The sequence below is a fragment of the Protopterus annectens genome, chromosome 7.part0 (assembly GCF_019279795.1).
Source record: "Protopterus annectens isolate FY-2018-M chromosome 7.part0, PAN1.0, whole genome shotgun sequence".
Classification (NCBI taxonomy): Eukaryota; Metazoa; Chordata; order Ceratodontiformes; family Protopteridae; genus Protopterus; species Protopterus annectens.
Genome location: NC_056739.1, coordinates 1,140,164,093 through 1,140,190,462, shown reverse-complemented (window position 1 = coordinate 1,140,190,462; position 26,370 = coordinate 1,140,164,093). Strand labels below are relative to the sequence as shown.

The 26,370-nt window shown below is 43.9% G+C and overlaps 1 protein-coding gene across 1 annotated transcript in view; it reads left to right on the top strand.

Annotated features, from left to right (window-relative positions):
- The window catches only part of BLM (BLM RecQ like helicase), a 1,689,823-nt gene that overhangs the window by 618,033 nt on the left and 1,045,420 nt on the right, over positions 1–26,370 (top strand). Inside the window, exon 14 of the mRNA XM_044077719.1 lies at positions 11,148–11,296. Coding sequence (XP_043933654.1) covers positions 11,148–11,296 — 149 coding nt within the window. The remainder of the gene's footprint in view (positions 1–11,147; positions 11,297–26,370) is intronic.

Below are 26,370 nucleotides of genomic sequence, written 5' to 3'. Positions count from 1 at the left end.
GTGCACAGTTTGTGGCCATAAGCTATCCCCGGCTGATAGCCACACTCTGTGCATAGTCTGTTTTGGGGTCCCCCATTTATCGACTGGCTGCAAAATTTGTGTGGCTTTTAACCCCTGGGCCTTGCGGGATCACAGGACCAAGCTGATTCTTGCGGGTCTCTTATCCGCAGAGTTAGCTACTTCTTCATCATCATCTTCAGCCATGGCTGTGGCTGTTCAGCCTTCCGGCCCTCCTCCCCTGTCCGGGACTCTCACTCCCACCTCTTTACATGGAGAGGGAGAGGCCATGAAAGACGGGCATAAGGAAAAAGGTAGAGAGAGAGAGAAGGGTCGCAAGAGGCAGGCCGATTTGGATCCATCTGCCCCTCCTGCCAAGTTGTTAGTGTCTCCACAAAAATTGCAAGGCCGTCTTCCCCTCTGCTCTGTTCTCCACGGAGGAGGAAGCTCGGCCCACTTCGAGGTTGTCCTCGCATCGGCCCTCCCGGCCAGTGTCAGTCGCATCCTCGAGGTCTACTAGGAGCCTCTCTGAAGCCAATATGGAATGGATGATGAGGTTTTTGCAAACTCAATTGCAGATGGGAGTGTTGGTGGCTCCCTCCCCAGCCGGAGTGGGTAGTTCAGCCCCATTTGCCTCGATAGCTCTTTCTCCGATCCACTCTCTGGTTTCGGAGTCTATGGATCTGAGGAGCACTGGAGTCAGTGAGTCGCTGTTGATGGTACCTCTTACCTCGACGCCAGCTATGCCCTCGAGCCTGTCTGATCCCTTGTAGGATCCGAGCTCTCTGAGCCGAGATATGGGCGTCTGATCCGAGGGGATGTGTGTGTCTTTGGCCCCATTGTGGTCGGGGCATAGTGTCACCTTGGGCCCAGCTGTGCCAGCCTCTGCTCCTATCCCTTCGTCGGATCCGAGGGGTATGGCTACCCACACCACCAACTTTAGGGAAGCCGGTTCCCCTTCGGCTTTCGACGCTGTGGAGTGGGTTCTCTCTGGAGAATAGAGACCCCTCACTCTTAACTCTGAGTCCGTCCCTGCTCCCTCGTAACTGAGTTTGTCTTCCATCATCCAGTCCTCCCAGGGACAGCCTTTATCTGGTACGCCCCAGACAGTTCCCCTTGAGGAATATGAGACGGTTTGTGAGCCCTCCCCGGAGCGTCCCCCCGAGGAGGTCCCTCGCAAATGCCCGTGCAAGAGGAGGCACATGGATTCCCCTGAGTCCCTCACGGAAGATACTGACTTGGAGGAAGGGGTAGGTTCCACCAGATCACCCCCCGAAGACGTCGTCTTCGGAGACTTAATGGAAATTCTTTGCGGGGGGGGGTTGGTCTGCTCAAAAACCTACCTCAGACGAGTCAGTATTTCTGGAGGCATTCGATACAGGCCCATCTACCTCTTGGATGTCCCCTCTGGTGGACCTTATCACTACCAGAGCCCGGAAGGAACCGGACACTGTTGAGCTAATACCCAAATGGCCTGATATGGTATTGAGTCCTCCTGCAGACAAAGCCACTTGGAGTAAGGGTTCCCCAGTTTATGCCGTGGTGGCGGCGGCCACAAAAAAGTAACTCGCCCAGGAAAGTTCCTCGATCCATCCCCCAGGCAAGGAGTCCAAGGCGATGGATCGTCTTGGAAAGCGGACTTTTGCTTCAGCTACCTTTGCTAATAAGGGCGCTGAATTACATGGCCCACGTAATCAGACTGCAGCTTGACCATGTCAGAGTACGCCGAGTCCCCCCCAGAGTCCATTTCGGCCGAGGATAAATGAACTTTCTCAACTCATATGGCCACTTTCAAGTCTGTGTCAAATGTCCATGCGTTTACTCTCTCATGCCACCTAGGGAGCCCCTAGGGCAGCCGAGTCCAGTATTGCCATGAGGCATCATGCCTGGCTCTGGCTTTAAGATTTTTCAGAACCTTTCAAGGCATCCTTCACTAACGCCCCTTTTGACGGTTTGACCCTGTTCGGGAAGACCGTCCGAGATACGCTTGTCCAGAATGAGAAGGATGGGAAAACGCCGTCAGCCGTCGGGGTCCGTTTCTCTAACCCTCCAAGGTTTTTCTCCAGGAACCAATGGGGGCAAAAGAAGCTGTGGTTCGGGAAATCTCCGCAGTCTCTGGAAAACTCAGGACTCCTCTTCCCCCAGAGGCAGAGGGGGATAAAGTGGACGCCGGCCCAGAGGCAGAGGTAGACTGAAAAACTTTGGGTCACGGGAACCCTTTTCCAATCGACCCGCGCCGCAGCCCCTAGGGGTTGCCCAACTGCTCCTCTCTGGCGGCATTCGGGGAGGTTTCTCGAGGCACCTAGCCCAATGGGAGTCCATCACATCAGATCACTGGGGGCTTCAAATAATATCCAGAGGTTATTCAATTCCCTTCATAAACAACCCACCTTGTACAAGACGCCTCCTGGACGTCCCACCCGCTCAAAGGGAGGTGGCAGCTTTGGAAATAAGAAGGCTGCTAGAAAAAAGAGCAATCCAGCCAGTCCCCCCAGACCAGTATGGATCAGGCATCTATTCCAGGTTCTTTTTGCTGCCAAAAAAGACTGGGGACTTGAGGCCGATCCTCGATCTATCCGCGATGAACCTGTCCGTTACGAAGGAAATGTTCAGGATGGTCACTCTACAATCCATCCTGCCCTTTTTGCTGGAGGAAGACTGAATGTGCTCAATAGACCTCAAGGATGCGTACTACCATATTCGGATGGACAAGCAATCCAGGAGGTTCCTCTTCTTTCGGCTAGGAGCCAGTCATTACCAGTTCAGGGTCCTACCCTTTGGTCTCACTACAGCGCCCAGGGTGTTTACCAAGGTCATGGCAGTTGTAGCGGCCCACCGGAGGCTTCAGGGCATTCAGGTCATTCCGTACCTGGACGACTGGCTTCTCACTGCCTCCACCAGCAATCAACTTGTACTAGCCAGGTATTTTTTCCTTCAGTTATCTACCCGGGTGGGGATCACGATAAATTTCAAGAAGTCTTCCCTCCAGTCTGTTCAAATTCTAGATTTCAGAGGAGCAAGAATAGACTCTCTTCAGGCCAGGATATATTTGACTCCAGACAGACTTCACAGCCTGGCTCTGCATGTATTGGCGTTCCTTCAGTCCCCTGCACCACCAGCGGAGTTAGTCCTGAGAGCCCATGGCAGCAGCTATAAACCTCATTCCTTGTGCTTGTCTGCATATGAGAGTTTTACAATGGACGTTACAGGTTCAGTGGTCTCTGCTACATCGGTCTCTAGACTTTCTAATCTCTATGAGCAGTGTATGCAAGAAGTCTCTCACATGGTGGCTTCAATCCCATGAATTGCGAGGAGGATGCCCTTTTGTTGCGCTTCCGCCACTGTGACCATGGACGCCTCCCGCTTAGGGTGGGGGGGCACTGCTCGGCAGGACTGTCCAAGGCGCATGGACTCAGAGCGAGACCGTTCTGAATATAAATGTTCTAGAGATGAGAGCGGTCCTTTTAGCATTGTAGGCCCTTCATGCCTCTCTTCCTCTGGGAACTATTGCTATCCAATCAGACAACATGTCAGTGGTCTGGTACATCAATTAAAGGGGGAACCAGGTCTTATCCAGTTTGTCAAGAGGCCATGAGAGTATGGGAATTGGCTATCTCCACCAACAGTTTTCTGATAGCAACGCACATTCCGGGTCGGTCCAACATCTTGGCAGACAAACTGAGCAGGACTATCCATTCGCAGTGCGAGTGGTCTCTGAACCCTTATGTAGTGGACCAGATCTTCCTCAAGTGGGGTCAGCCTTGCTGCAATCTCTTTGCATCACCGTCCAACGCGAAGTGCAGTGAGTTTTTCGCTCTAATTCCCCCAATGGGGGAAGCCCTAAGAGACTCTCTTGTCCATGCTTGGCCACCTGGTCTTTATGCATATCCCCCGCTTCCTCGCATGACAGAGTTTTACAGAAAGCTCGTCGGTTGGGGAGCATAGTTATCCTCCTAGCACCATTCTGGCCTCAAGTTTGGTTCCCTTGCCTGCGGCCTCATCTCCTAGCTCCGCCCTGGATCTTGGATCCCATTCTGGATCTTATTCATCATTCCTCAGGAACTGCTCCCCCGAATCTGGACAGCCTCAAGCTCAAAGCTTGGTTACTCCAGTTCCATTAGTTGCTAGGACTCCCGGTATCTCTTCCCTAGTTAAGTCCATCCTGATTGCGGCACATAAGTCCTCTACCAGGAAAGTCTACAGTAGTAAGTGGAAACGTTTTTCCATTTGGGCTTCAGAGAGAAATCTGGATCATTTTACCGCTCTGGTTCCAGCAGTGTTCGACTTTGTCTCATATTTTCCAACAAGGGGCTAGCTCTTCCACAGTGAAAGTACAGCTGGTGGCTATTTCCCATTTTCATGTTGGAGAAAATTTAGGCTCCCAAGCTGCTGCCAGCATTTGCAAGACCTTTTTGAAAGGTACTTTTCTTCTGAGGCCTCCTATTAAGAATCCTTCTCCGCCATGGGATCTGACTTTGGTCGCACCCCCATTCAAACCTGCAGCATCAGTTGACTTAAAATTCTTATCATGGAAAACTGCCTTCCTGGTGGCTATTACTTCAGCCAGGAGTGTGTCAGAACTTCAAGCCATGTATGAAACTGCCTTATCTAGTGTTTCACAAGGATATAGAGCATCTCTCAGGACTAACCCGTCCTTTCTGTCTAAAGTTGCATCGGAGTCCAATATTAATCAGTTGATTAATTTGCCTGTATTCTTCTCTAATTGTCAAAATAAAGGGGAATATAAATTTCATTTGCTTGATATGCACGGGCAGTTAAGTTTTTATTTGCATAGGTCCAAACCTTTACGTAAATCTGATCAGCTTTGTTTCCTTTGCTAAACCATTTTTGGGAAAACCAGTTTCAAAAGTGACCATCGCTAAATGGATTTTGCTTTGTATTTTGCAAGCTTATAGAGAACTTGGATTACCACCCTAGAAGGGGTGCATTCTCACTCTACCCGTTCTGTGGCTACTTCAGCTGCGTTCTGGTCTAGAGTTTCTCTGGATGATAGCTGTTTGGCTGCTACCTGAGCTTCCTCTCACACCTTTATTACTCATTATAAACTAGATTTGGTGTCTTGGGGAAGGGCTTCCTTTGGCTCTGCAGTGCTCCGGAATATCCTTCCTTAATGGCCTCCCAAGGTTTTGGTAGCTGGAGACACTGTCCCACAGGTTGATGATCAAATGAAGTTCACTACTTCAGATAAAGAAGTTATGTACTCACCATAATGTTCCATCTGAGTAGTTAGACTTCATTTGTCAGCAACCTTCCCTCCCTCCTTCCCCCTGACCTTCCTGGTTATTTAGTAAAAATAAAAACAGAAGTGGTTCCACACGGCAGGAAATTATTGCAGAAGAAATTTATCTGCATTAATTTCCTGCCATGTGGAACCACTTCTGTTTTTATTTTTACTATTATTGATCTACTTTAGTTGGTGCCCTTGTCTACTCAGAGGCTTCCTGGTTATTTGTCTATTTGGGCTCTATATCCTGTATGTGTCGAGCCTGATGTATGAGTTTGCGTCAGGTTCTTTTTGCTTAGGTTGTTGGATGTCACATTGTTAGGTGGCAAGTTCGATCAGAGGATTGGAAGGAGGTTGCAGGGTAGTATGGGTAAAGGGAGCAGAGCTTGGAGCTCTGATCTTTAGCTTGGTAAGCTGCCGGCTCAGATCAGGAACCCACAGGTTGCTGACAAATGAAGTCTAACTACTCAGATGGAACGTTATGGTGAGTACATAACTTCTTTTTACTGGATGACTGGAACAGAAAATTTGTAGTTCTGCTACCCTGGCCTTCAGGACCTTAAACTGCCAAATGTATATATTAAAGTGCTAAAGAGACCTTCTCTCTGAGACTTTCTCAGTTAAAGAACAAAAGTGGAAGGACTGAAGGTCCTTGGCAGGCATTCTATCAAGTCTGGCAGTGATGCAATGGATACATTGTGCAAGGTTGACGCCTACTTGGGCAGTCATTCAAAAATATGCCTGGCTTAGTATAATGCCTCAGGCAGGTCTTGTCAGGCTTCAGTGATATCTAAAAACAGATGATAGCAGCACATTCAGTCCTTGCGGCATGCCATCTTTTCTGTCCTTTATTAAGAAAGCACCTTTATGATGGATGCAATATGTAGGCCCAGACACTTTCTGTGGACCTATTCACACCACTTGAAGATCTAGGGGATGTTGGCAAAGGAAGAAAACACATCCATATGAAGGAAGTGATGGCAATATGCCTAGCCTTCAGGCCCTTGAATCCCCTTGTATGTTTTGGGACCCCTTCCCATTCCTTATTGCCAGTAAAACGATTTCTAAGGGGTCTTGCACCTGAGATGTACCCTCTCCCCACAAAGAAGGAACTTACTCCACCATACTCTTTTGTGTGCTTTAAAAGCTGGCGTTACTCCATTCTGAGCCAGCAGCTGCTGCATCCTTGAAACTCTTGACCTCTAGTGGCTGTCACTTCTGTCAGGAGGATTTCATTTCTACAGGCCCTCCTGTACAGGTATCCTTTTTTCAATTTCTATAAAGACATGCTCATTTTATGCACCCAACAGTCATGCCCAAGGTAGTAACAGAGTTGTCTAACTAAGGCCATAGCCTCGTTCCTATGACCAAGAAAAGTGGGGAGATTCTACACTCTTAAAGTGTATAGGCAGTTGAGAATCTTGCTGGGCAGGACAGAAGATGGTAGGAACACAGAACAGTTATTTTTATCCTTTGAATAAAGACCTGTCTGCAAGCAGACTGTCTGATTGGTTACACCACTTTTTATACTCATTTCGTGGCTGGATCATACTAGGGGCAAATAAGACCCCATTGCCAGCTGCCACTACTGCTCTCTTTTGAGATGGGGGGGGGGGGGTCACAGCATTCAGCCTGTTTTAGTAACATCTTACTTCATCCTCACTTTCGAGCTGTTTTGGGCATTTCAGCTAGACATTGGCAAATCCTGAGGCACAGCCATCCTACAAGGGATACTGTAGCCAATGCATCCTTTGTGCCCGGCCACACACTAATCTATACATTTAGGACTCTTCCCAAATATGAAGACTACTGCAGCAATGACCCATGTGATGGACTGTAGTGCAGATATGTTAGGAACTTAAATGCAGATCATGGGATATGATCGCTATTGCAATAATGTCTTCCTCCACTCCTCCTCTACTTATTTGTGAGATTCCAGAGGTTGGGAGTACATTCACAGTTGCCTTTACTGATGCTGTCTATTTTACCTCCGTAATGCATCCTTTTTTAATTTCTCCAAATCTTTTGGCTTTCTAATATGATGGGAATTGTTTCCCATTCCTAAGTCGGAGTACGATTAAAGTTCATGAAATTAGTATTGTTTCATTCTTTGATTTCAGCCAGAAGTGTCATTCGCAACACCTACAGAGTGTGCCCAGTAATGGCTTCTTCTGCAATTTGTATGGAGTTACATGTATTGGGAACATATCTAAATGTGATTGTAGATTCTTTTTTATAAGACCTGTTGCTCCTACTACTATTGGAATTATCTGGGTATCTTCCACATTGCTGCCGTTTCTGCCTGCACATCCTGATATTTTATGATTTTGTCTCTCTCTGTACGCAAGACACTGTAGACACTGGGTGTGGTGATTTCAGTGATCAAATCTACTTTTGCCTTCTTTTCTTGGACCACTAGATCCGGTTTTCTAGCATATATCTTTTGAAATGTTGGTAATGGATGATCCTGTGTGATGTAGACTTCTTTTTCTATGATGCTTTCTGGCTCATGTTTCCAGTGTTTTTCAGAAGTACCATAATGTTTGCACAATCCCCAGTGTGACAGTCTTGCCACATTATTATGCCTTTCAGTATACAGTCTTTCTGCCATTAGTATGTCGCAACCAGCAACAGGGTGTGCAACTGTTTCCAATTCTGTTTTACAAAACCTACATTTCTCTGTTTCTGCCACATGTTCAGTGGACTTTGTAAACCAGTGTGTATGTAGCTCACTATTGTGCCACCAATATTAACCTTTCATCCCTTGGTTTGAATTTGCCTCTCCTTAACCATTCCTGCATTCAAACCTGATCAACATGGGGTTCTTCCAGAAGTTTTTTGTGCTTGCAGCTATGTTTAGGAAGATCTAGGGGATGTTGGCAAAGGAAGAAACACGTCTATTGGGCTGACCTAATTATTCTAGAGGTAACATTAGGTGTCTTACTGGACTGCCAGCCTTTTCCCCCTTGGGCATTTAGTGCCCTTTGTCACAGGTTCCTGGGAATTGACAGGGCAAGAAAGAGCCAAATATGGCATGTCCATATATCCCCGATATACCACAGATGCAATTAAATTTAGGTAGGAGGTCTTACACCCTTCTTAGAAAGGAAATGGTACTGTACTAAACTGTAGACGTTGGGACAGATGTTAGGCCTTCTGCAGAAGTCGTCGCAAATGTTGAAAGTGTTGTAACAGTTAATGTATTTGAACATCTAAAGTTGTAGTAACTTCCTAACACAACTACTTTCCTTTATCCGGACATCTGGCTATTGGTAGCACCATCGAAGGATGACTGTTATAAACATTCCATTTTTCTCCACTACTGAAGTTGCATTTCCTAAGGTGAATGGAAGAACTTTTTCTCAACTTCTGCCAAGAGGCTTGCCTTTTATGTATTGAGATGGGCACTCCCCTATGTCCCACCACTTTGATCGACTCAAGAAGTCATTGTTTTGGCCATTTGGGTGAGGATGCAGTGCAGCATCCAGGCTTGGACCCTACGTTACCTTCTGGGCTTAATTGGTGCCACGATCTTCAGTGTACCATTTTGCGTACTTAAATAGTGTTGCAGTGGATGGATGGTAAGGTATCAGTGGTTTCACAAGCCACCACATGCTCATTAGCTTCTTTTCTTATCTTTGTTGCTGGACCTAGAATGATTGATAAACCCCACTACTCATCATGTTGGGCGTTACCTTTCTTGCAACTAAAACTTTGCTGATTTTGATTTTGCACTCTGTTTTGGACTGGGAAGTTCCCCTGTGATAGGCTGCTACATAGTTCAGGGAGTTAGGTCCACAAATAAGATGGGGCTCCCCATCAGCCAGCTTGGAGCTAAAAGCATTCATCTTGGCCAGAGAGATGCAGCTATGTCTGGGACGTATTGTCAACCAGTTTGATTTTCTTCATTAATTCACTGTTGCAGTATTCCTTAACACTTGGATCTTTCTCTGCAAAGGCTCGTCTCTCTGACCAACATGCCAAAGCTCGGGATTCTTTCCCCTATAAGATATACATCCGCTCTAAGCACACACTAGTGTGTTGCTATAAATGGAGCTTACACCTGTGCCATGTCCAGAACTTTTGAAGTCAGTGATTTCATTAGTTCTGCAATGGTTCTTCCGTCTTGCCAAATGTTTCACATCTATGATGCGTCTTAAGAGACTTGAATAATAGCCACCACAAATACAGTCTAACCTTCTTGAAGTCTATATTCAAACTGATTTTTTCAAGCCGCTGTCTGCCACATGACATGCTAATTGGTTTATGTAGTTTAACATTTAAGGATGTATACCTTTATATCGAACACTCCTCTTGGTCTGAAAATTTTCAGAACTGTAGATGTTGTATAGGGAGCTTTATACAGTATTCTTTAGAAAGAGTGGTATTCAGGACCATCCCTTCTTCATGCAAAAGGTAGTTTCAGAATTTCCCTTCATTCCATACATCTCCCTATTCATCAACCATTTACACAGAATAAGAGAGGATCCTATATATTTTATTATACTAACAGAACCAGAGACTGAAGACATCTTGACCAGATTTGTTTCTTTTTTCACCAGGAAAACAGGATTGTCCATTATCCAAATAGTCTTTCAAGAGTTAGCAAGTCTTTTACAGAATGTCTCCGCTCAAAGTAGACAGACTGCCAAAACAACTTGGACTCATTCACAGTAGAGCTAGATTTGCCTTTGTCTTTGTCTTGCAACCAGATCTAGGTTCAGGAGCCCTTCGTGGTGTGGCAGTCTCCCATTCATCCCTAAATGAACTTCAGTGATGATCCTGACAAGTGAGTGTGTTATGGTGTGTGATGTATTCACCATAAGCATTCAGTTAGGGTTATTGTTGCATTATGAATTGCTGCTTTCCATTGTCTCTCTCTTGTGCAAGCCTAATTGATGGCACAATACCTCCTTTTATGTGTCTATCTGTATTATACGTTTAAATAAAATACAGCCATCTTATTGTTTTGTTGGGGATCTTGTTGCTGTGTTTGGGGTATTACTTTCTGTTTGGTGTTAGTTTAGATGTGTTTTGAGTTTTTATTTTTCATTTCCTCATTGGGAGATTATGCTGGTTACAGTCTATGACCACACTTCCTGCTAAGTCTAATTTAGGGGTTAAATATGTGACTTGTGTTTGTGATGTCTGACTGCTCTAGAAATCTAGCTAAAAGACAGTTCTCCACATACAACTATGTTCTGGTCATCTATGAATGTTCTGCAGCAGTGATCCTATTTGAATATCTGTGGTTATGGTAACTACCCTCTTACAATTTTATATGATCATTTATGGAGAGTCTGTTGCAGCAGTTGAGCATTTAGATGTGAACTTTTCTTTTGCCTTTGTAGCCTGTAACTGGTATGTATTATAATGTGTTTATGGTGCTAGTTATTGATAACTGCATTAAAACCTTACTACAAATTTTCACTAGAAGAAATGAAGAAAGTGCAGGGTAATGTTGCCTTTTTATGGTCAATCTTGCCAAATTATGCTGGAAGAGTAGTAGTATGAGAAAAACATCCCAATCTTCCAAGGGTAGCTTTTGAAAATCTGGACAGAGGAGTAAAAGCCATTGAGTAGAAACCAGTTTGTTTTAATACTGTTGAAAAACATCTGTTTCACAGAGTTTTTTTAGTAGTTCACACAACTGCATCACAAGATTACTTATCTTTTTCTTTAGCAGGAGTGTTCATTAGATCTGAGAGGGGTGCCTTTTAATGTATTTAGTTCGCATTAGGCTTTGTCTTTAGCCAGTAGGAAAAATCAGCTTTGCTATGGATACTTTTGTATGAAATGCAAAACAAGTACTTTGATTTTGAAAAAAAAAATTAGCCCATTTGTTTTTATTTTTGGAAGTTGTGTTTACATTGTATATGCTAATTAAAGGGTTTTCATTTTCCAGTGGGGCCATGACTTCCGTCCAGACTATAAGAGATTAAGTGAATTACGTGCCAAATTTCCTTCAGTTCCAATAATGGCACTTACTGCCACAGCCACTCCCAGGGTGCAAAAGGATATCCTTAATCAGCTGAGGATGCTGAAGCCACAGGTGTAAGTGTTTAACAGTTTTGAATTATTAAATTACAGTCCTCATGATTTATGTTTTTTCTCTTCATTGTATTAATTTTGATATTAGAAATATGTAACATTTAATAATTGTCAGGAAACCAGTGCTGCCTCATTTGAAATCCATTAGCGTAGGTCATTACGGTTTGTTATCCATATAACATACTCAGATTGCATTGTATGCTAATGTTAATTATTGGTACTAGCCAGTCAGTAGACCATGAGCTGACCTCTTTCAAGCACATTACAGCTGTTAGGCCATCATTTCCTTCCTTGCTGATGTGTAATTAGGGTTTGTGGCTGGCATGGCAGCCAGACAAATCACTATCGTGTTTCATCTCTCTCTGCTTCATAGCCCATGCACTTAATGTCATCAGCAATGGCTCCATTCCTGCAGCATTTAACTACAGTTATTCAGTAGGTACTGGTGTCTTCTGTTTTTAGGGTAGAACACTAGATGTGTTGTCCTGTCTCGCCTCCATTCTTACTAGGATGGGTTAGTTTCCAATCCTTGGATCCGACTCTGCCTTTATAACCAAACTCGAGGTCTTTCACCAGCTTGTGGCTAAACCCTATCCCAGCATGCACTAGGAAGCCTCCCCAGATCTCGTTTGCTGCTAAACCAGATTGGGTGCTTGTTCTACTAGCTCTGGCTTAAGTATACCTTTTGTCATATTGTCTCTATTTGAAATTGCTTATTCCTTATTGTTATTTGCTTAAAAAGCTAGTTTCCTGTGCTAGATAGTTTAGTTCCATTTTTTGTGGCCGTTTCCTGCTGTTGGCCGTTGTCTTTCCTCTATGCCTTGTTTTCCCTCTCCTGGCTTCTATCTTAAAATTTAGGTAGCCTGTTTAAGTTAGAGGGCACTTACTCTTGTTTCTCTGCTTATTTTTTTCTCTTCAAGACCCTTTTGAAGGCAGTTCATTTAAGTTATAGAACTGCCTCCCACTTAGCCCGTGTAAGTTAGAGGGCTATCTCCTTCCCTTTTCCTTTCCTCTCCAAGGCATAGCTTGTTTGTTAGAGGTCTGTGCTCTTCTTTAATTCTGTATACTGTGTTTACTTTCAAATGTTTGCTATTTAAAAAAAAAAAAAAAAAAAAACATTTCTAATTATTTTGCTTCTGTACTCTTAAAGTGTCTTCTAAGGATTCAAAACAGTCAGGTTTCAAAAAATGTGAACAAAAAAATGTCTTTGACACAATTTGTCTATTGTCTAGGAGCTGTCCCTCTCCAGGATACTTGCTCTGTCATTCTTTTAACCATAGAGGTCTCCTGGAGAGGAAAAACAAATTAATATTGAGAGGACTGTTAAAAAACCCTTCTCAGAGGCTATACAAGAAGGTCCGTATTTACTAAAAACTGGCAAATCTCCAGCGTCAAAATCAGACAAGTTTGGGAAGAGATCTTCCTCTTTCAGTGCTCCATCGGAGCCATCAAAAAAGATTGCCAGAATTTCAACACTGGATCTGAAGCTCATTGGATCCAACAAATATACTGCTCAGACACCATCTGTCTCAATGCTGGCAGAGTTTGTGATTCGGAGCCAGTTCCCAGTCTTGGAGCCATTCTCCTCTAGTCTAAGGTCACCAGTTTTACAACATTCCAAGTCTCCAGCCCCCTCGACTCTCTTCCAGGAGCCTATCCAATGACTATGTGGATTGAGGGGGTGCAGAGGCTAAGGACACCAGTGCTGGCCAAGTTGATATCGGATCCAACCACAAGGGCCTTGGGTTCTGACTGTGTCCTCCCCTTCTGCTCTGATTCTTCCTCCGGTCTCAGATTTGGAATGTCCTGAGCTGATTTTGGTGGAACCATCTGATCTGAGACCTATAATGAGCTCTTCGAATCCAGCCATTGCTCTGACATACTCGACTCCATCGGAGCTCAGAGTCTGGGAGCTGACCCCTCTCCATCTGGGTCCGGGGATGCGAGTCAGATCGGACAGTTGTCGGATCAAACCTTGCCTCTCTGGGTATCGGCTCGGGTGAGCTCAGCTCCTACCTTAGCCTCGGGACTGTCATCATTGATTCCGGGAGTTCCTTCGACTTCAGATCCAGAGATTTCCTCAGTCAGGGGCGGGGAGGCTTTTGTGGCGATGAGTACCATCTCCACAGACAGTTCCTCTGTCTTCTTGAGACATTCTTCTCCCCAAAAACACCGGTGTATGCCTCTTTATACTTGCATCCACAGGATAGCAGAGCTCTAGGTCTCAGGATGCCTCACAGGGCACCCGCCACTCTTCTGAAACCTCTCCAGAGTACCCCTCTGAATAGATTATGTAAGAGTAAGCATTTAGACTCCCCAGAGGAGTCAATCACTTCCGATACAGACCTCAGTGAAGCTGAAGGGTCATCACGGTTGCCTCCTGATGAGGTCTCCTTTAGAGACATCTTAGAAATACTTAGAGAGGCAGCTGGAAGTCCTCTAACGCCTTTGGCAGAGGAGTCCATATACCTGAAGGACTTCGAATCTCACCCTTCCTCCATTTGAGTGTCTCGACCTTTCAGCAAACTTATGGACCTAGTTTCTTGGAACGTGTGGGAACCTCCAGATTCAGTGGAACCTGTTCCCAGGAGGCCAAATAAATTCATCACATGCCTGCCAGACAAAACCTTTCTAAGTGAATCCCAGTAGATGCTATGGTGGTGGTGGCAGCTACCAAGAAGGAACTGACATCTGTTCATCCACCGAGCAAGAAGTTTCATACAATGGACAGATATGGAAAGCACATTTTTTCTTCAATGACTTTTGCCTTTCAGATCGCTGAATTATCTTACTCATTTTATTAGATTACAGAGAGACCATCTGAAAGAGCTAGGAGATGCTCTCCACGGTTCAGTAACTGAAGGGGTTTCAGGTAAAGTTTCTTATCAGCTCTTTACTTTAAATTCAGTTAACTCCTCTATGAGACTGATTTGTTATGCATCGGATGGAGCAAGTAGAGCAGCGTGTTTAGGAATTTCCCTAAGGAGGCATTCTTGGATGCGCTTATGTGACTTTACGGATCCCTTTAAATCTTCTTTTGTGAATGCCCCATTTGATGGCTCATCCCTGTTTGGGCCAAAGTCAAGGACACACAAACAGGTGCGAGCAAGAAGGAGAGACTGTCTGCTGTAGGAGTCCGTTTTTCCCTACCTACCAGACCTTATCCTAAAAGTCAGAAAGGAAGTGGCAAAATGTGGTTGATCCTGGACACAAGTAGTGAATCTTCCCCCAAGGGCAGAGGGGATAGTAGTAATGGAAGACGCTGACCACATGGCGGAGAGGGTCTGCAGAATCAAGGCAACAGAGAATCTTTCTTTGGCAAGCCTTTTCAGTGCTCCTGAAAGGAGGGCCCATCTGTCCATCTCTGGAGGCAGTCGGGGGGCCGATTATCTTTGCACCCAGAAACCTGGCATAAATAAGACAAATGGATACAAAGCATCATATCCAGAGGTTCCTCCATACCTTTTTCCTTTCTTGTCCCAAACACAAAAAAAGATCCCAGGCGTTCCACCCAGTCAAAGGAAACGGGCAGTGTTAGAAATTCAAAAGTTGCTAGACAAAAGAATCATCCATATAGTTCCCGCAGACCAAATAGGATCCGGAACTTAGTTTCTTTTTAGTTCCAAAGAAAACAGGAGACTGGAGATCAGTTCTGGATCTCAGCAGTTTAAATAAATCTGTAAGGAAGTCCACGTTCTGGATGGTAACACTGCAGTCAGTACTCCCTTTTCTGGGACAAGACTACTGGATGTGCTCGATAGACCTCCAGAATGCATACTACCACATAAAAATGGACAGGCGATCCAGGAGACACCTACGCTTTAGGCTGGGAGCCAGTCACTACCAGTTTCGAGCTCTGCCCTTTCGCCTCACTACAGCCCCCAGAGTGTTCAAATGTATGGCAGTAGTAGCGGCTCATTTGAGACGCCTAGGATTCCGGGTGTTTCCATACTTAGACGAATAGCTCCTAACCACAACCAATGAGCAGCTACTAATCAAAGCAAGAGACACCACTGATAGATATTGTGTAAATTAAAATTATTTTCCCCAATATACTGTGTGTACAGTGAAAGGAAATGTGCAAGGCCAAACAGAAGTTTTCAAAATAATATGGCTTGCTTTGCAAGAACAGTTACATATTCAGCTTAGATATTAATAACATATAGCTGTGGGCATTACTGTAAATGCATCCTGTTACAGAAAAAAAGGAAGTTGACTTTCTTGGCTTTCAGATGCAGAAATAAATAAATAAAATACAGACAGGTCAAGTGACGCAAAGATGATGTGGGGAAACTTTTGTGAAGTCTTCAGATACAGCGAGGGCCAAAAAAGGGCATGAAAATAACCATGGACTTTATCATGACACAGACAGAAACCAGAAGAACAAGTCACAAGGACATTAAAAATAACATTGGTTGAAGAGTATATAAACTGGACAGTATGTTTCATTCGGTGGTGACCGTCTTAGACTGTGTGCCTTAGTCTGTTCATCTGTCTAGCTGTGTTATAATAGAATTGAAATAGCTCTGACAGAATTAACTGTTTGGCAAGAATTTGTTCGGAGACAAATACAGAATAACAGATACAGTAGTACGGAGTTTGTCTGGTCTACTTTTGGACATTTCTTCAGTGACATTTCTTCAGAAAAGAAAGAGATACATTTCTTCAATGGCGAGCCTTGGCCAGAGGCTGTGACCATATATCCGTTACCAGCAGTTAATATTACAGAGGGCTCCCTACTTACTATGGTAGTTCAACAGACTGACAGTTCCGGTGCTTTAACAGAGAAACAGTTCCAGTACTTCGTTGGTGGACACAGAGCACCGCCGTGGAAGCTGTCCTGCGTCGGACCACCTACAGTTCGTCTGTAGAGAAACACCGTCCTTTTCCAGATTGATTTCAGCCTGATCACCTGCTTGTTTTCTGCATGAGTTACTGTACTTTCTTCACCGCTGTAACATGGATGCAAGTACAGACAGTTAACTTTACAGTGCCCACATATTGTATATATAAATTTACATGGTTTAAACCACCTGTGTCGGACATAAAATGTAAATCTGAAATGTTTGATGTTCAGACATTAGATGAGTTATTTTTGTAAATGTATAAATGCCTATAATCCATACACAAAATGTACAGCAATTCATAGACTGTTTTTTATGTGGAAGTAACTTTCCTAACTTCCGTCAATTTTGTCACAGGAGTCTAGTATGTAAGCCATATACCATAAGATATATCCTGTTCTGATAAACAATCTGTTTGATTCTAGCTTTAGTTCTTCACATATACAACAGTTGAATGTACCTTCTGCAGTCATCTAAATCTCATACAGTACAAGTGTATGCAGTTATTCTTATTAATGTAATAGACTACATAAACATGTTCTTTATAGTAAATATTGCAAATGCACAAGAACAAGAAAGTTCTATCATAGTACAGTGTGCTATCAATATTAACCTTTTAAAGAAAAGGTTTTCACAGCTTTTCAAAATTTTCCTACAGACAGTAGTAAGGGACAGTGATGCCATTTAGAGGAACAGACTCTGCATAGCATTCAGACCTTACATAATGACATTTCTGGTTTAACGTAACAATCAGATAGAGCCCAACAACATTTACTAAAGGCACAAACTACAGAGATTAATCTGACAAGACAGTTAGAAAAAGCCCAGCAAGGTTCACATTGGGCAGGGTTCAGCAGAAATGACAGTAATTTCTCCTGCTGATATATCTCAATAATCTTGTTTATTACAGACTCTGCCTCTGCCTCAGTGGCAAGACAAAAAACATAATTTTGTTTCAATATGTTGGCATTTAAACAATGGCTGACACTGTGTGGTCTATTTCAAATAATGCTTTATTTAAATGTTTTTTTTTGCATTTACACATGCCAGTTTGTGTCAGAAAGGCATTCATCAACAGTGTTGGCAAACCCCTAAAACATGTTATAGGCATTCATTCCCAAAATGATTTACACAGAAAGTTTAGTATTGTCAAAATCAAAGCACATAAAAAATTTACAGGAAAGGCTATAATAAATGCTTTGGCAAATGACAAAGCAGGCAGCTAAAACAGATGAGTGTCTAGACTCCCGTAACTGTTTTACAGACAGTCTAAATGGCATGACAGAAAAAACAAAATGTTTTGATCAGGCAAGATGTTATGTTAAAGCAGTTCCGTCAGGTAGTTAATGACATTCTGCAAAATGCATATGCAGCTTTAAAATCTGTTTCTGCCTGACAGATACAGACTCAGAGATTAAGCCAGAGTGCTAGACAGTTTAAAAAAGTATGCAGTATTGCAGATGTATATAGGAAATGTACAAAAACAGCTTGTACACTACGTAGTGAAAGGAAGGGGATCTAATACATGGTCTAATACAAAAGTACACAGTATTGCAGGTGCACATAGGAAATGTACAAAAACAGCTTGTAGACTATGTGGTGAAAGGAGGGGGATGTAATACATGGTCTGATAATAAAACAAACACGGGGGACATGAGCACCTTCTGCTCCACCAGGGTTACAGGCAGATACACAACAAAGTTCAGATGCTTCTTCAAAACCCAAAAACAGGGAAAGAAATCAAGATAAAGAAAATACATTAAGGGGACAATCAGTCACAAGAACAAACACAGAGGGATACATAAAAAATAAAGTATACCCTATGAAATACCAGATCATGGCAGGCAATAGGCATTAAAGCAATGCATTAACAAAATACAAGTTATCAGTTGGCAGCAAAGTACATGGATCTTTTAAAGCAATGAAAGACAATGTTAGTATACAAAACTCAATGTTAATTAATTAATTAATTAATTAATTAATTAATTAATTAATTAAACAAAGGGGAATTTACTGGTTTGATAAGCCAGGACGTATTCAGAATAAACACACACATAACCTACAGCCATATAGACATAAAGTTAATACAGATACAATGTGAAGTTAAAGTTAATACAAATACAGTAAATACATTTACAGTAGTGCAAATGGTATATGCAAAACTAAACAATGCAATTAAATGTTGGGTATGCAAGTCCACATCTACGTCTAAAAATGGAGTAACATTTAAGGCAGCACCTATGACAAATCCTAAATGACAAAAGGTTCTATAGTAACAAGCGGGTCAACCCCCCCCCCCCCCCAACATTAAAACTACAGTATGTCTCCAAAGGCAGCTTATGCATACAGCAAACAAGGATCAGTCATCATCATCATTTTCTTTCGGCTGTTCCTGTTACGGGTCGCCACAGCAGATCACCTGTTTCCATTTCTTCCTGTCCTCTGGATCTTGCTCTGTCACACCAACCACCTGCATGTCCTCTCTTACCACATCCATAAACCTTAGCTTAGGCCTTCCTCTTTTCCTGTTACCTGGTAGCTTCATCCTTAGCATCTTTTTCCCAGTATACTCAGCATCCCTCCTCAGCACATGTCCAAACCAACTTAATCGTGCCTCTCTGACTTTGTCTCCAAACCTTCCAACCTGGGCTGACCCTCTAATATACTTATTCCTAATCCTGTCCACCCTCGTCACACCCAGTGCAAATCTTAACATCTTTAATTCTGCCACATCCAGCTCAAACTCCTGCCTTTTTGTCAATGCCACTGTCTCCAACCCATATAACATAGCTGGTCCCACTACCCTCTTGTAGACCTTCCCTTTCACTCTTTCAGGTACTTGTCTGTCACAAATCACTCCTGACACTCTTCTCCACCCACTCCATCCTGCCTGTACACTCTTCTTCACCTCTCTTCCACACTCACCGTTACTCTGAACTATTGACCCCAAGTATTTAAACTCATCCACCTTCGCCACCTCTACTCCTTGCATCCTCACCATTTCTCTATCCTCCCTTTCATTCACACACATATATTCTTAGTCCTGCTGACCTTCATTCCTCTTCTCTCTAGAGCATATCTCCAGGGTCTCCTCCACCTGTTCCCTACTCTCAATACAGATCACAATGTTATCTGCAAACATCATAGTTCACGGGGACTCCTGTCTGATCTCGTCTGTCAACCTGTCCATCACCATTGCAAATAAGAAAGGGCTCAGAGCTGATCCTTGATGTAACCCCATCTCCACTTTAAACACATCCGTCACTCCCACCGCAGACCACACCGCTGTCACACTACCCTTGTACATATCCTGTACCACTCTTACATACTTTTCTGACACTCCTGACTTCCTCATACAATACCACAACTCCTCTCTAGGCACCCTGTCGTATGCTTTCTCTAAGTCTACAAAAACACAATGCAACTCCTTCCGACATTCTCTGTACTTCTCCATCAACACTCTCAGAGCAAAAGATTGCATCTGTAGTGCTCTTTCCTGGCATGAAACCATACTGCTGATCACTAATCATCACGTCCCTTCTTAACCTTGCTTCCACTACTCTTTCCCATAACTTCATGCTGTGACTGATCAATTTTATCTCTCTGTAGTTACTACAGCTCTGCACATCACCCTTATTCTTAAAAAATCGGTACCAAAAGAATGTATTACATAAAATATAACAGCAAACAGTCTTATAAACAAACTAGTACAGCAAAAACATCATTAGTCAAACTGGTATAACTGCCATCCAGGTAATAATACACGTAACATTGGTTGAAAAGAGTATATAAACTGGATAGTATGTTTCATTTGGTGGTGACGTTTAGACTGTGTACTTTAGTCTACTCATCTGTCTAGCTGTGTTATAATAGAATTGAAATAGCTCTGAAAGAATTAACTGTTTGGCAAGAATTTGTTCTGAGACAAAGTATAACTGATACAGTAGTACGGAGTTTGTCTGGTCTACATTTGGACATTTTCTTCAACCACCTTGCAGCCCTGCTCTCACCTAGGAACACTACAAGAAATCTGACTTGCTTCCTTTTCAGCATGTCATTATTTATAGGAGCAGAATTGGAGTCAACAAACATGGTGGCCAGGCTTCTTCCAGAGAGAGTTCAAGTTCTACGACATCATATTTTAAATCTTCTCACAAAGAAAAAGGCCCAAGCAAGAATAGTCATAATGGTCTTGGGGGCCATGGCACCAGCTATATAACTCTGATCCCCTTGGCGTCTACACATGAGAACTCTCCAGTGGCTACTGTCCACTCAGTGATCGATGCAGGAATTGCTGATGCCCCACAAAATATTAACAGAAACTTGCAAAAAAATCATCTTTGGTGGCTTTACTCCACTCGTGTCTCTAGGTCGACCTTTTGTACTTCCATAGGCATTAGCCACAGTGACCATAGACGCCTCTCAGATTGGGGGGGGGGCATTATATGGAAATGACAGTCCGAGGCACCTGGCGGGATCACAAGGCCCATTTGCACATCAGTGTCCTAGAGATGAGAGCGGTGATTCTAGTGTTGCAAGCAATCCAGGACTCTCTTCCACTGGAAACTATTGCAGTTTCAGACATACAACATGTCAGTTGCATGGTGCATAAACAAGGAGGAACCAGATCTTACCCCCCTTTGTCGAGAGAGGCCCTGAGCGTATGGCAGTGGGTGACCACCTCCCAACGTTTTCTAATGTCAGTGCATATCCCGGGGAAATCCATCATGATAGCGGACAGACTCGGAGCGATTCTGATGCCTCAGGAGTAGTCCCTAAAACAGGAAGTAGCGGAAAAGATGTTCCGCAAATGGGGTCAGCGTTGCTGTGACCTTTTTGCGACATCCATAAATGCCAAATGCAGCAGCTACTTTGCCCTTATCCCCCCTCCGGGGGAGTCGCCAAGGGATGCACTTGTTCATGATTGGCCCTCTGGTCTCCTCTATGCCTTTCCTCCTTTTCCACTAATACCCAGAGTACTTCAGAAAGCCAATTGCTTGGGAAAGGACTTGATACTCATCGCCCCATACTGCCTCGTCAAATCTTGTTCTCCTTCCTGTGGCCCCACCTTCAGGAGGAGCCTTGGATTCTGGACCCAGATCCAGACCTTTTGATGCATGCGTCAGGAACGCTCCACCCTTCCCTCCAGACCCTTAAATTGACAGCTTGGCTGCTCCGATTCCAACAATAGCCAGGTTTCCTAACCTTTCTTCATCAGTAAAGATCATCCTAATTTCCTCTCATAAAGGTTCAACAAGAAAGATATATAGAAGCAAATGGAAAAGATTTTTCTTATGGACTTCTCATAATCATATTGACCTGTTTTCTGCCCCCAGTGAATTCCATTCTAGAATTCCTGGCAAAGCTGCTGCTTCAACAGAATTGAAATAACTCTCCTGGAAGACTGCTTTTGTACTAGCTATCACCTCAGCTAAAGGGTTTCAGAACTTCAGGCACTCAAGGCTGTTGAGACCTTCATCATTTTCCATGCAGACAGAGTCTCCCTGAGGACTTAACCCCTCCTTTATGCCTAAGGTGGTATCTGATGTGACCCTCAACCAGGCCATACATCTACTCACCTTCTTTCCCAATCCTCAAAACAAGTGGGGAAAGAATTCTGCACTCAACTAGATGTGCATAGACCACTCAGATACTACCTGGGCCATACTAAACCCTTCAGAAAAACAGACCGGCTTCTTGTCAGCTTTGCCCCAGGGGCAGAGGGGAAGCCCATTTCCAAGCAGGCCATTTCCAAATGGATATCACACTGTATCCATTTCTGCTACAGACTACATGGAAAATCCCTCCCAAGTCTATTCGTACCCATTTCACTAGGGCAGCCTGCATCAGAGGAGTCCCCACCAGAGACATCGTGGAAGCTGCCACGTTGACCTATGTCCATACCTTTACAAAGCATTTCCACCTACCTCTTTTTTCTAAGTCTAGGGCAGGGTTTGCCTCTGCAGGGCTTGCTTGACCCATGCCTAGGGCTCTAACCTATCCTTCCACAACCCTCTCATCAGTTTTGGGAATCCTCCCACAGGTGATGACTGCAACAGTGAAACACGAAGTACATAGTACAGTTGTGTACACTTACCATAAATGTAGATGTTCGAGTGTATTCACTGTTGCAGTCCTGGTGTCCCTCCCTCCATCCCCTTATATCCTCTTTCCCTAGGGAGACATAAGCTTCCCATGGTGGCTTTTAGCCACCATGACCACTTTACCTTATTTCCTTGTGCTTCTGATGAGTTAGGGAAGAAAACTGATGTAATGACATTGGCTGTCTTGCTTTACAGCACTGACAACCTGACGTCAGACTACAGGCGACTGCAGCCTACGCAGAAAAATATTGACTCTGGTATTCTGGCCGGCCGAGGGATACCACAGCAGAGATAACCCACAGGTGATGACTGGAACAGTGAATACACTCTAACATCTACATTTATGGTAAGTGTACACAACTGTACTTTCCAGAAATATGAACATTTATTTGAAATGTGATGACATGATTTGATTCTGTCAAACGTCTTGGACTCCACCCATTGTTAGTTACAGTGCAAGCTTCCTTAGCTCCATTAGAGTGAGTGAGTTAAGGGAACAGAACCTTCCTGAGCATGGATAATCCGAAATCTTGGATGATCCATTTGATAAGGATTTTCTGTTTATACCCAAAACTCAAGCCATTTTTAAGAAAATGGAGGGACAAGGCTAACCCCCTACAGGCTGTGAAGGACTTCTTGTCTGTTCAGCCACTGAGACTTAGTAGGAACTATTCTACCAAGCCGTACTCCTTTCCTGTCCTCCAGCCTAGGCAAAGAGGAAGGAAGACCAGGAGAGAGAGAGAGAGCAGAGACCACAAAGGAAATGGCAAGCAGAGGAAAGTACCAGGCCTACTGAGCCCTGACCCACTCTGCTCAGCAGGAAGCAGCCATGACTCTGCTAGGCACCTCCTTCTCCCCCTCAAGCACTACTGCAGCCCCACTTTTTTTTCTTCCTCCAAGTCTTGGAGACATGCTTTCCCTGTTTCTAAATGAGAGGTTTGACATTACCCAGGACAAATAGTTCATTCAGATCCATAAGATTAGGATACATACTTCAATTTGTCTCTCTTTCTCCCAAGTTATGCACGCATATCCTCTATTCTAAAAGGTCAACTCCGAGGCCCAGTCAAAGATCACACTGGATTACTGGACCATGGGCTCTGTAAAACCTGTTCCCAAGGAAGAAAAGCACAGTGAGTGCTATTTGTGGCTTTTTCTAGTACCAAGAAAAGAGGGAACCTGGAGACAAATACTGGACTTGTCCTGGCTAAACAGGTTCATGAGGATCCCCAAATTCAAAATGTTAATTATGCAAAAAGTCTTCCCATTTTTACCTGGTTGGTCTACATCTAAAAGACACCAACCTCCATATTTGTGTAGCAAGAATTCCCAGGACGTACCTCTGCTTCAGAGCAGGTGGGAAACATCAGATGTTCTTCGTGTTTCACTGTTGCAGTCATTACATTTGGGTTATCTGCTTGCAGTAGCCCTCAGTCGGCCTGATTAACAAAGTCATGGGTCCTATGTCGGTTACTGTCACTTCTTCAGGTCATCAGGGGTATAAAACATGCAGCTGACTAGTCTTTCTTGCCGTGTGGTGCCCGAAACAAAAGCAGTTCGCAAGTGCCAGTCGGCCGACTCCTGAAATTTTCGTTTTCGAGTTTCAGAACCGAAGTCTTCAACTAAAAGCCAAGTACCCCATTGAGGAAACTTTTTTCTTGCTCTAAACAGGTGTCAGTAAAAGTAAATAATTTCATTTCTTGTGAAAAGAAAATACCTCAGATTTTCATTCGTACTGTATTCCTTGCCTAGGCCCAGACCACGACGTACATCGCTGTCGGTTTTGTGCCTTATTTAAACCACGAACTATCCGTCGTAGGTATATTTGCGTTTCTTAATATTTTGGTGTTCGGTTCAATTATCCTGATATGTCTTCGGTAAGCCATCCGACAACCAACATTCCGGAAAAAAGCAAAGATAAGAACAGAGACAGGCCGCCCAGTTCGCCGGTACTCAGTGAGGTGCTTTTGCAGCCCCTGATACCCACTACTTCAGATTCTCAGGCCTCTACTGAGACCCATTTGGAGTCCGGTATGCCGCAAGATGCTTAAATTGTGGAAACTGGATGTCTCTACCTTGGATGGGTCCGGTGCCGCTGTGCAGGCACTGGCTTCTGAGAGTGTATTCAGGCCTACTGACTTGCATATTAAACCATCACCATCTTCTTCTTCAAGGCCTAAAACTGAAACCTTGCCTAGAAAACTGACGCCCCGACCGCATGGTCAGGCCTCATTGCCTAAAAAACAAATAAGAATGACTGAAGACCTTATTACTTTAATCAGGGGAAGCCAACCTTTCCCCCCTCTAAGAGACCTAGGACTGAGTTTGCTTATGATACTTCTGACCAGGATTCTGAAATTTCTGTTTCCTCTGATGACCAGCTTTACCCTTATCTATCTGTGAGGATTCTGATGCTGAGGACTCTATTCCCTCTGCCCCCCCCCTTCCAGATGATTTCTCTTTTGGTGAAACCTTGCATACTCTCAGGGAGCATTTTCACTGGGAAAGTCAGGATTTCTCTGATTCTAAAAAGAGGCTTAGGGATTTCTTACTCCTGCCCCAGCACAGGCCTTTAGCTATGCCTCCTGTACTGGACATTGTTGATGATGCCTTTTCAGAGTCTAGCATGGCCCTTGACTCTTTGCCTCCTGCTTCCAGAAAACCTGATAGATATTACAGGGTTCCGGACTCTCTCAAGTTCCTTTTCAAAAATCCTACTGCAGATCCTGAAACTGTTTCACAAGGACCCAAGGGCATTAAAGCTACTACTGCCAAAAATCCTACCCCCTCTGATAGAGACTCCAGGGCGCTGGATAGATGAGGTAAGAAGGTATACACTTTTGCAACTTTGGCCATTAGGGCCTTGAATTGCCAGTTTCATATGATAAAGTATCAGCAGCATATTATTGGATTGCTTAAACAGAATATGATGTTGATTCCTGATTGTGCTGAAAATAAGGATTTACAGGATTGAATGCATTCTGCTGAACAAGTTGGTAAACCTACATTGCAATGTGGTTTTGTTTCACTAGAGGCATTTTGCAGGGCTGTGGTAACTGGGTCTGTACTTAGAAGGCATGCTTGGCTTAAGGAGCAATCCTTGCCAGATCATGTTAAAACAAAATTACTGAATGCTCCCGTTTGGCAACAAGGCAGAACAAGTTCTTAAAAAGATTGAGGAAAAAGTTAAATCTATGCAAACTGTTAAAGATTTTTTTACAAGTACAACTTCCAAGATTTAGTAGACATTGGCCTTCTAAGACTTGGACCTTTCCTGCCTCTTCCAGACCTTCAGTCCAAACCCAGATCCAGCAGAGCACCCAGGCTTCATTCCCAGGGGACGCACAGGGCTAAGCAGTGGGGGCCTCCACTTCCAAATCTGGGAGTAATAAAACTACCCCCTATGGTAAACTGACTCAATGACTTCTTTTTAAAACTTCCAAGCACTTCTCAACTGACTGCCCCTTTGGGAGGAAAAGATTGCACTTCATGCAAAGAACTGGGGACTCATTACCCAGGACAAATGGGTTTTAAATAGTGTCCCAAGGATACAGATTTCACTTCCACACATTACCAACTCCAAGCGGTTGGCCTGATCTACTTCCAAATCAGTGGGCAGAGGCCCAAAAGCAAGTACTCTCTCTTAAGCATAGGGGCTATTCAGTTGGTACCAGAAGAGGAAAAGGGACAAGGTTTCTACTCGAGATTTTTCCTGGTACCCAGAAAAGACAATTCATGGCATCCTATCCTCGACCTGCCTACTCTAAACACCTTTTTGGTTATTCCAAAATTCAAGATGCTGACTCTTCACCAGTTGCTTCCTATGCTAAGCAAAGATGCCTGGTCGGCAACACTAAATTTAAAGGAAACATACCTGCACATCCCAATCAGGGAATCTTGCAGAGGATACCTACGCTTCAAGGCAGGCTACACACACTATCAGTTATCTGCACTGCCCTTTGGCTTATCTACTGCACTCAGGGTATTCACAAAGTGCCTAGCTCCAGTCATTGTATTTTGCAAACAAAGAAATATTCAAATATACCCATACCTGGACGATTGTCCAATTCAGGCAGAAAACCAGGACATACTTTTGAATCATCTGGCTTTTGTACAAAAGGTCCTGACT